Genomic DNA, 11,827 nt, shown 5'->3' with positions numbered 1-11,827 from the left:
TGACTGACGGATCTTCATCCTTTAGCAAAACCTTCAGCTGCTCCAAGAAACCTGCAGAAGAAGAAAATCATGTTAGTACGACAAAGTGCACAAGAAAATTCAGCTTCATTTTCTCCAAGAATCAAAGGACTCAGTGACGCCCCCTGCTGGTCAGTGAGCTGCTGCTCTGAGCCTCAGCTTCACGTTGTGTCCAGCACACTCTTGGTTTTATAAAGCCAGAAGTAACCATATAAGGAGGAGCAGGGGGTGGACCCCGACCTAGAGCTGGAGGACACACCCACCTACACGTGTCACCTGCACCCATTGGGTGTACTAGCTATCAACCACACTGTGGTATCCCCCCCCCCCCCCCCCCCACCCAACACATCGGGTGCTTTATGGTCTGTTTGACTCTAAATGATCATAATTCACTAAATGAACATCAGCTGTTTGAAGAAGACTTGAAACTAGAGACTGAGACAGAAACTCCTTATTGTTTACTGATATATCACATGTAATCACATTTAAACCATGAGGGTAAATATATATATATGTTTACTGATATATCACATGCAATCACATTTAAACCATGAGGGTAATTATATATATATATATATATAGGGTTAGGGTTATAAACAATAATAATATTATATAATTCGTACAACATACAAAGTGCTTCACAAGACGATAAATAACAACCAAACAATTATTTGGGTAGTCGGGTCTCATATGGATAATGTTCTTTTCTATGTTGGTCTCATAGATAAGACCGATGCTATCTATCTATCTATATATATATAGATAGATAGATAGATAGATAGATGGATCCTTTATTAATCCCGTGGGAAATTCAGATCATTCAGTATCTTGTACACTTAACACATCACTGACATACATACATAAATCACACACAGAACATATTTACAGATACAGGAATGCAATGATGTGAGTATCTCAGTGTCCAGTAGGAAAGTGTTCTTGTGCTGCTGGAGTGGATAGTAAAATAAAATATAAACTGTTTATATATAAAAACAGCAGAAAAAAAAATATATATAAATATCTAAATATATAAGAATATGTATTCGTATATATGTATACCACTAATATATATATATATATATATATATATATATATATATATATATATATAACTAAGTAATATGTAAATGAGAGGAATTTAAAATGTGTTGTCATACTCTCTCAAACAATCTATTGTAACTAAATATTACTTTCCCTCAGTACTTTTACTTCGAACACCCTCTGTACATTTTGCTGGTTTTGAAAGAGAACGTTCATGTCAGTGTGAATGTTTATTGAATTTGCTTTTCTTTTAATTTTAAATAATTGTTGGGTTGTTATTTATCGTCTTGTGATGCACTTTGTATGTTCTACAATTTATGTATTATTATTGTCGATATTAGTAAAACTACTACTACAGTTATATGTTCACTTTAGCTCTGTGGGAATAATACAGATCAATCTTATTTGGAGCCGATCTCTGTCTCTGCTGCTGTCAGACATCCGCCGGAAGAGGAGCCACCACGTGGTTCTTCTTTCTTTCCCTTCACTCGTCAAGTCTTTTTTAACAGACTAGAACACACTTCCGTTAGAGCCCCTTCAGAACAAGAGTCCCACCTACACGCTGCTTATGACAGGGAATACCCGCCAACCTTCCACAATAAAGCCACTAAATGAAACAGCTTCCATTATCATCACTATAATTCAAACCCTGATTACTGTGACCTCCACGGACCTCCACGGACGGTCTGGTGGAGCCGCTCCGGGTCCAGCATCAGGCCGCAGAGAGAAGCCAGAGCCCGGCGCCGGCTGCCGCTGCCCGGCTGCTGCAGCTCCTCGAACAGCCGCGGCACGGCCCGGAGCCCGAAGGCCACCGGAGCCCGGCCCGGGTCCGGTCCAGCCCCCGTGTCCCGGGACATGCGTCACGTTAAACCCGTTAGAGAACAAGAGAGACCCGGAGCACGTGGAGCCGGACGAGCGCTGCTGTTGACTAGTAACCGAAACATCACCTGGCGACGAGGCTGCGTTCTGGGACTGTAGGACAGTGGGAACTTATATCACAATATAATCTTTAAGACTCGATTTATATATTATATTTATTAACCTGCTTATGAAACCAGACTGTTTTATTCTATTTGATTTAGTCACCCAACCTCTTGTCTGTGGTATTATCTTATCTCATCTTTTTTAGTTCCTGTCTATGTGTGTGTGTGTCTATTTGTGTGTCTACGTGTGCGTGTATACGTGTATGTGTATGTGTGTGTCTATGTGTGCGTGTGTGTGTGTATATGTGTATGTGTATGTGTGTGTCTATGTGTGCGTGTGTGTGTGTGTGCGCGTGTGTGTGTGTGTGTCTGTGTGAAAGTTACAGATAAAAGACGTCTATTCACATGTGAGGAGCCGGTGGCCTTAATGTGATGGAGCAGCTTCATTCAGAGCAGCAGGTCAGAGAGGACACTCTATAAATAGCCGGGGGGGGGGGGGGGGGGGGGGCATCGTCCTGCTGATGATCCTTGTAAGAGCCACTATGCAGTCTGTGTGTGTATAGTTCAATATTTATGTTGTTTTGATATTTTCTTATATTAACCATGTTTGTAGTTTTGTACAGTTAAATTATATTTTGTATATTGTGGTTTCTATATTTCAAGTATATTTTGTTTTGGTCACTGTTTGTGTTTTTTGTGACAGTTTGAAGAGGCCGTGAGGCGGTTCTTCATATCAGGTGCGTGGCTGGTTAGTGACCCAGAGAAGAGTGGTGAGGGAGGAGTCTGTGGGAGTCAAACAAGTTTTGACTGTGACTTTTATGTGGAACATACGTTAATGTGCTGGAAACGAAAATAAAATCTATCACCTCAAGTGTAATCAGCTTCCTGGATTCGTTTGACTTTGGGTTTCAACGGGACGGGCTCTGATGTTTGGACACGAGTCAGCTGTGAGGAGTTACTCCTCAGACACAAGCAAGTGGTCATCGTATTGAAACTGAGTGGAACGGCCACGACAATCCTCCACTACGACTCTGCTGCTGTGAATCCTGAAGGGAACGTGTTCAGGAACCAGAGAGTTCACAGTAAGAAGTGAATGTGAAGAACGATGAGTCACGACCGGTGAGGACGGTCACATCGTAAATAAAGATGGACGACGCATCTTCAGTTTCTCTCATCGTACAAAAATTAAGCAAAAATGTCTTGCTATGTAATGATGTATAATAATTTGCTGTCAGAGTTTGTTCAGTGGAGTGGAGCCAGAGGAATCGAGGTCCCGCCCACACACGCTCTTACCCAATCAGGAGTCAGCCTCAGCTGTCAATCATGACGTCTGTTTTTATATCATCTAGGGATGCACCGATATATCGGCCGAACATCGGTAGCGGCCGATATTTGCCTCGTTTACTGATATCGGCTTATCGGTAATAAACTTGACTTTCACCGATATCATTGGCCGATGTTTATATTTGTGGTAAAACCGCTGGGCACGTGCCGCGGCTGGGGGAGCAGTCGCTCCGTCGCCCTCCTCTCCGCGCCGCCGGAGGCTCAGTGTGCGGCACCGGGAGGTCCTCATCCGGTGGCACCTCACGGCGCCGGCGTGGAAGGCGGGTCGTTGGAGGGGACCGGGTACGCGATCAGCGGCGGCCACTCTGGACGCGTGTCGGGCCCTTCTCGCGGATCACCTCAGCTACGGCGACCGCTGGGGGAACCCTCCGGCTGGCGCCTAGCAGCTGACTGAGAACTGGTGCGGACCAGGGGAATCCGACTGTTTAATTAAAACAAGCATCGTGAAGGGCCACGGTGGGTGTTGACGCGATGTGATTTCTGCCCGAAACTCAAAACAGGTCAAACTGAGGAGGGCTTGTTAAGTTATCTTGACTCACGCAGTGTAACTTGGTGTAAAAAGTATGAGCGTAGCGTCTGTTTAAGTACTTTATTCTCATGTGCACCGGCTCTATTCATCCGTCTCATGCACAGGTAACAAGGGAACTGACAACATACGTTATACACACAGAAGCCGTAACACATCTAATAAACGGGCAATACTGCTACCGTAAATCGATGAGAAGAGCGTTCTCTATAATGATACTTTAACAGGGCTGTTTTAGACAGGGTAAAAAGGTGCTGTTTTAAATTATCCTTGTGGTATTTTGACCAAAATATGTTACAGTCATTTCATTAAGATCCCAAGGAACCATTTCAACTTGCGGTAAAATGGGCATAATATGTCTCTGTTAAATAAAGTTCAGTTAAATCAAAGATTTTTTCATAAATCTGATTCAATTTGTGCTCATTAAAAGATAAGAGTGATGAAGGGCTGAACATTTTTTAAATAGTGTTTTTTAAATAATGATTTAATTATTTTTCTGGCACAAAAGGGTGAATGAATAACAACAAAAAGAAAATAAACAAATATCGGTATCGGCTATCGGCCAGATTGTTATTTTAAATATCGGTATCGGTATCAGCTAAGATTGTCCATATCGGTGCATCCCTAGTTAAAACACATCAGCTTTATTTTCAACCAAATATTCCAGAGGCGTCATCGTCTCTAACGCTCAGTTTCCAGCCTCTGGAATCGTGTGTGTGTGTGTGTGTGTGTGTGCGTGTGTCTGTGTGTGTGTGTTTCAAATCTGTGGACGAACACAAGGTTGTGAGTCTGTCGGGTTCAGAGGTTGATGAGGACATTTTCTTCTTGTTCTGTGAAACTCAACTTGTTTGTGTTTGAAGATTCCGATCAAACGACTCAGACTTGTAAGGTTTTCATAGTTTCTCTTCTCGTTGCTGTTCATCTGTTCGTCAGCACGATCACACAAATGACCGAACAGATATTTCACACACTTTGCTCTTGCACTTCACTGTTGTGTAGTAAATGTCTGATGTGATAAATGACAAACTGAAACAAAACCATAGTCTGAACTCAAACTCATTTTGATTTGGCTTCAAGGACCAGAGCTGTCCACATACTTTGGCACAGTTGCATTACGTCTATAGTTTGAATCTCGTTGCTCTGCAGGTTTATTGATGATACATTTTCTCCAGTCCAGTTTCATGAGGTCATCTGAGGCATCTTCATCACTCCGTCATCATCATCACTTCGTCATCATCACTTCCCCTTCCTCTAAACTCCGCCCCCACTCCCCACCTGACATGAATCCGTTCACAGAGTCAAACCTGAAGTCTCTTCTTTGTGATGTCACTGCTTCACACTCAGACCACGCCCCCTGCAGAGATTCCCACAGTCCATCCGTCTCCAGTCCACCGGCCCCTCAGGTCGTCCCGACCAATCACAGCTCTCCTCCCTGTGAAGCCTCATCAGACCAACATGGAGGTCAGGACGTGGTCCGATCTCCAGACTCAGGCCTCGAGGTGACACCGGAGACGCCCCCTCCATTCTCTGTTCCCTCAGCAAACCCTTACCACACCCCCGTCCTCCACTCCTGTGAATCTTTTAACGCTGTCTTTGTCTCTAAGGTCGTCAGAAAGTGACCAGTGGTGGGGTCAAAGGTCGTCAAGGGATGCAAACCGCTCTCTGAATGTGGGCCGTCCCAGCCCGTCTGTCCAGGGCCAGCTGGGGGGGTGCGGTGGGCAGAGGTTGGTTCAGGCTAGCGTGCGAGCCACAATATTGCTACGAGACGGGCATGCTTATGACGATGGTGTTGCTGTTCGCCATCATCCTCCTCCTCTTACCCCTCCTCCTTGTCCCCATCCTCCTTAGCAGATGGGACATGGAACAAACTAAGAAACCAATGTAGATGTTAAATAAATGTTTGTAAAGATGTTTCTGTCATTTCAGGTCGTTCTTCTCTCTCTGAGGTTGTTGAAGTGTTTCTGATCAGTTTGGTTTGAATCAGTAATTTGATGATAGAAAAACAGGCGGAGACGTCATGATTGACAGATGAGACTGACTAAGGATTGGTCAAGGATATGTATGGGCGGGACCTCAATAATGAGGCTCCACTCCACGATCACTTCTGCACAGACTCTGACTGCAAATGATGTCATCACCAAAAGATGGCAGCGTTTGTATACGATATTTTCATAAACTTTAATTCTACACAATATTAGAAGGTGAAGATGTGTTGACCATCTTTATTAACAGTTCTGTTTACGTCCACACCAACACACCTGAAAACACGTCACATGACCGTCTACGTCTACTGGTCATGTGATGTAAACAGGAAGTAGATTGTCTCTGCAGCTGGTTGCTTAGTAACAGAAACTCCTCTGAAGGAGGAGCAGTGATGGTGAAGTGTTACTGACAGGAAGTGTAACTGACAGGAAGTGTTACCGACAGGAAGTGTAACCGACAGGAAGTGTTACTGACAGAAAGTGTTACTGACAGGAAGTGTAACTGACAGAAAGTGTTACTGACAGGAAGTGTTACTAACAGGAAGTGTAACTGACAGGAAGTGTAACTGACAGAAAGTGTTACTGACAGGAAGTGTAACTGACAGGAAGTGTTACCGACAGGAAGTGTAACCGACAGGAAGTGTTACTGACAGAAAGTGTTACTGACAGGAAGTGTAACTGACAGAAAGTGTTACTAACAGGAAGTGTAACTGACAGAAAGTGTTACTGACAGGAAGATTTACTGACAGGAAGTGTAACTGACAGGAAGTGTTACTGACAGGAAGTGTAACTGACAGGAAGTGTAACTGACAGAAAGTGTTACTGACAGGAAGTGTAACTGACAGGAAGTGTTACTGACAGGAAGTGTTACTCACAGGAAGATTTACTGACAGGAAGTGTAACTGACAGGAAGTGTTACTGACAGGAAGTGTAACTGACAGGAAGTGTTACTGACAGGAAGTGTAACTGACAGGAAGTGTAACTGAGAGAAAGTGTTACTGACAGGAAGTGTAACTGACAGGAAGTGTTACTGACAGGAAGTGTTACTCACAGGAAGATTTACTGACAGGAAGTGTAACTGACAGGAAGTGTTACTGACAGGAAGTGTAACTGACAGGAAGTGTTACTGACAGGAAGTGTTACTGACAGGACGCTTTGTGTTCACCGCTTGAAGTCAAGTCATGTGACTGATGAGAACCAATCAGGAAGAGAACGTCTGTGTCATCGTTTACTAAAGTCTCAGTTTCTGTTCAGACTGAAACGAGACCAGTTCACACAAGTCTCTGATTCAGAGGCTGGAGACTCCATCAGGCGTAACAGTAGTAACAGGGATAGTTTCAAAGCAAAACTGAGTCAGTGTGGGCGGAGCTACAACAACTACAACGTGTTCATGAGATGAAGGAACGTCTCACACAGTGTGACCGTGAAGTGTGTGAGTGAGTGTCTTTGGAAATAATGCAGGACTACACACGCTAACTTCCATTAGTTATTTGATGATACATAATTCTTTTTTTCTTCCTCCAGTTTCAGCAGCTGTGGAATCTGAAGTTTTGACTTGAGATATTTTAGGTGCAGAATCTCTCTCACAATCCAGTTTGATTGAAAAGATGAAATTACATTGATATATTTTCAGTGTAAAAATAGAGGAGAAACAAAGAACAACTTTTACAAACAGTTTCTGTGCTTCAACACAGAAAGTGGAGAAGGTTTTTTTCATCAGGACATGTTCATCTCTCTGACGCAGCCTGAACTTTCTGCTGTCATGACACCACAGAGTTCTGCACCTGTTTCACTCTAGTAAAGTTCCTGTTGTGTCTGACAGGAAAAAATCGATGTGCCAGAATGAAACAAAGCCTGAAGTGAGTCCTTCCTTCAACTTCACCAAGAATGAGGAAAGAGATGAGCAGGAAATAATTTGTGCAAATAAAAGTGAAAGATAAGGCTAGAAGGAATTTTCTAGTCTTATCTTTCACTTTTGATTACACTGCCAAGAAATTTTGAATGTGTGCCAAGTGCTTGCTGCCGACTCGAGAGAGTAATTTATAAAAGCTGCATGTTTATAACATGATCCAGGTTGGAGAGAGAGACAAACCGATCCGAACCCTTGGGAGTCGATCCAAACAGCCAGCCAAACAACAAACTAAAATAGTAGCGAACGCAAAGACTAAAGATAAATCCGACTGGCTACTGGCTTGTATGGCTGTCTACAGACTGTCTACAGACTGCCATGTGGCCTGCTCAAGCAGCAGCCTAGCTCCTCATAAGTCTGTGAAATAAAAACACTGTGAGAATCCCAAGACTTTGCCGAACACACAGATATCTTTTTTATTGGTTATAGTTAAGAAATGGGACCATGGGAGCATGCTAGAAAATGTTGACTTTCAGGCACCTTCCAGAAATTTCATCTCAAAATTAGCATTAGACCCAATGGACATTTCTGTGACGTCCATTTGTGGCTTTGAGAGCCGCTTAGTCACACAGAAAGTAGGTGAAAATCTGTCCTGCTCCACTCTCACTCTAAATGGGCGAGAGACCTTGACTCCCATTTATTTTGGGCTGTTTTGGGCAATTATTGAGCGAGCCGTTTGGCGAATGTCTGAGGAAATGTCATAGCAAACCATTCCCGACTGAGCCGCACATTTTGATGTATTTGTGCATGATTCTGAAGAAGTAGTCAAATAATAAGTATGCAGAATAGTAATATATAATAAGACAACGATCCACCAGCAAAGTTTCAGTTCACATACGTTTTCTTTCCACACTCAAATGAGACTTTGACCTTTCAAATCAAATCAGCTTCTCTTTGTGTTATAATCAACACCCACTCATGTTGACTTGACTCAGTCGGCGTCCCGACGCTGCTCAAGTTGTCTCCTCTGGGTTTTTCCCTAAAAACAGACCAAGCCCATCAGAGGTGTGTTTCTCTGTCAGGGATAAATTCACAGACTTGTGAAATTCTGCTCATACTTCACTCCTCACCACATCTTCACCTTCACCTTCACATCTGAACAAGATTTACATTTTCAGGTAAGTCGAACAGGAATTCCAGAATTCTCTGCTGCTGAGTTACAGCATCTCTGTAATTTTAGACTTTATACCAGGGGTAGGCAACCTTTACTATGGAGCCATTTTGCCCCCTGTTTCTCCAAATTAAATCTTTCTGGAGCTGCAAAAAATATTTGATAACACAGCTTATAAAGTTATACATATAGTTATACAATATATAAAAACTAAAGTTTGTTGCATTTATTAAATTATAGAACAACAGCCCCGGGGCCTCACACACACACATACACACACATTCACCTGCTCCTGGTATTTCATGACGGCCTGATACGATGATGATTTAAAAATAAACGTGCACGTGAACGTCACGTGCATGTTTATTTTTCACGTTCAGCATATGAAAATTGATTCGCTGAAGAGCCGCGGGTTGCAGACCCCTGTTTTATACTGAATATAATCATTTAAACGTGCTGCATTAAAGGAACTTTTCTATATTAGTACAACACTCACAATCATGTTGCATGTGACAGGATGATTCCTCCTGTCATTACAGTGTTATAGATTCAGGTCAAAATCCTCCATCATCAGTCTGAGTGGAAGTTTGTTTACAGTGTGAAAACACCTTTTTACGTAGTTTGGATTTTAAGGTGATTATTACGGTGGCCCTGAAAGCTCAACGAACGGCAACTTAAGAAAACACATGCAAGTTGACAAAACACCTGCAAAAAGAGAAAAGCGCTGCAAATACCGGAACGAGCTGCAAATAGACAAACGCGCAGCAAGAAGAGGCCACAACACAACGGAAGTGTTTCCAGGGGACAGCTAAAAGTGATGGACACTGCTGCCACAAAAACGTCCAATACATCATAGAAATTCGGTTCCACACAGGGTTCGGCCACCCGCGGCTCTTCGGCCCCTCTGCAGTGACTGTACAGTACAATGTTGTGCATATGTTTCGCGAACGCTGAACTTAACGAATCAGTTTTCATATTATTAACGCGAACGTAACGATGAACGTGAGTGAACGTCACGTACATTTTTTAAATCATCACCGTATCAGGCCATCATGAAATACCAGGAGTGGGCGAGTGTGTGTGTGTGTGTGTGTGTGTGTGTGTGTGTGTGTGTGTCCCGGCGCTCTGACCCCGCCCACTCACTCGGAGAGACCCATCTGATCACGGAAGATGTTCGATCTAGAGACATGTCGTCTTCTCCTGTTAAACTGAATGAACAGCGCTAACAAGCAAGCTCCTGTTTGTGAGGCCATGTGTTGTCCATAGTGAGCAGGGGGAGGAAACCTTTACTATCAAAAGAGCGAGTGGGCGGGGTCGGAGCCCCTGGACCCGGGACCTATATACAGTCTATGCCCGGGACCGGAGCACTCGCTACACACACACACACACACACATACTGACAATCTGTACGTTCATCCAGTTGGATAAAGCTTGACAACAATCAAATTGGAAATGAGGTCAAAATTAAGGAAGTTAAGAGATGTGTTACTGAACAGATCGGCAAAGAAAGATACAGCAAAATGAAACCTAATATAAGATCAAAGGAGAAATATGTTGAATATGTGGAAGGTACTTTGAAAGGAGAGCCCCTATATAACCTCGGTCTTTCCACTGAAGCCTGGTCCACCACATACTTCACGGCCTCAGTTATATCTGAATCTTCTAGAAATTTCCGGACATTTCCTCTGACTCTCATGGCTCTGGATATGTTACATACAGAAAACCATGAAGCTGGAGTGAATTTCTTTTTTGATGAACACCCAATGGCAACAGGAGGGAGTTGGATTGACCGAAATAGTCGTGGATTCAGTGGCGCCACAACAGCGGATGTAAAGAGATTTGCAAAACTAAAGACAGTCCTAGAAAAAGAGCTCCATCTGTACAACTTGTGGTTTGAGAATGGTAAAGAAAAGGTTATGTCTCGGATATTGGAGGTTGCTGATAAATACCAGGTGATTGAAAATAATTCCCCTGAACAAGAGACCATAATAACAGACTACAAGACTTTTGAATCAAAAGTAGACAGAGTTTGGAATCAACCATCTGGGGCCTTAGGAGGATACGCTGACGGCCACTTAACATCACAAGACTTAAAATCTGCCTCAGAGTTGGAAAACTCCTTCAAACTGGATTCATATTATTCAAGGGCATCTGCGTCATTAGCTGAAGAAATCCACAGCCGGCTGAAGGAGAAATATGGTGAAACTCTGGCGGGACTGCATCTCAAGGAAGGTAGTGACAGAATAGAAAAGGGACAGTTCATATGTGAGCTGCTGTCGAAGGATACTGATGCTAAACCTGTTGAATTCAGGGTGGAGTTATCTCCAGACAGTCTACACCACAATGAGAATGTGTTCAAGGGCCTTGACAGAGCAGCTCAGGACATGGAGGGTTTCAAACCCCAACACCCAACCAACAAGTATGTAGAGCAAATTGGAACTGCTGTCGGTGCACTGGGCCTCCTGCTGGGCATGAATGGAGCTGTTAATGCTTTTGAACACGGTGACATTAAAGATGGTGTAGTGGGAGCTTTGCAAACAGCTCATGGAGTCACAGGTATGACGATGTCTCTTATTGCGACACGAGCTCTGTCTTCAGAGACAAGAATCGCCAGAGCTGCAGCAACGATCATGAGAAGTCCTTTAATGAAGGGCACCATGATAGCTCTACCAATAGTGGGGATTGGATTTGGGATATACAGTCTGGAACAAGATATAGAGAGGGGGGGTGCACTGGGGGCGATTGACGGTGTCTTAGATGCTAGTATGGTTGTTTTGGATGTTGTTGGACTTGTTCAGCCTGAACTGGAACCTTTTATCATGCCTATAACTCTGGCTCTATCAGTGCTTCGGATGGTCTCTGATGATATTTATATGGGCGTAGAGCATGAACTCAACAGTCTCCCCACGGACGCTGGACTTCTGGATAAACTGGGAGCTGTTTATGTTGGCGTTGTGAAGGGTCTTTACCATT

At 43.5% G+C, this 11,827-nt stretch overlaps 1 protein-coding gene across 1 annotated transcript in view; it reads right to left on the bottom strand.

Annotated features, from left to right (window-relative positions):
* Positions 1-1,916, bottom strand: part of LOC128438733 (radial spoke head 14 homolog) — a 7,502-nt gene extending 5,586 nt beyond the window's left edge. Inside the window, exons 1-2 of the mRNA XM_053421405.1 lie at positions 1,733-1,916; positions 1-51 (exon numbers count right to left, since the gene is read on the bottom strand). The exon at positions 1-51 is cut by the window's left edge and continues 52 nt beyond it. Coding sequence (XP_053277380.1) covers positions 1-51; positions 1,733-1,916 — 235 coding nt within the window. The remainder of the gene's footprint in view (positions 52-1,732) is intronic.
* Between the last annotated feature and the right edge of the window lie 9,911 nt (positions 1,917-11,827).

The sequence above is a fragment of the Pleuronectes platessa genome, chromosome 4, assembly GCF_947347685.1.
Source record: "Pleuronectes platessa chromosome 4, fPlePla1.1, whole genome shotgun sequence".
Taxonomy (NCBI): domain Eukaryota; kingdom Metazoa; phylum Chordata; class Actinopteri; order Pleuronectiformes; family Pleuronectidae; genus Pleuronectes; species Pleuronectes platessa.
Note: the sequence above shows the minus strand (reverse complement) of the source record. Positions and strands in the feature narration are given on the sequence as shown.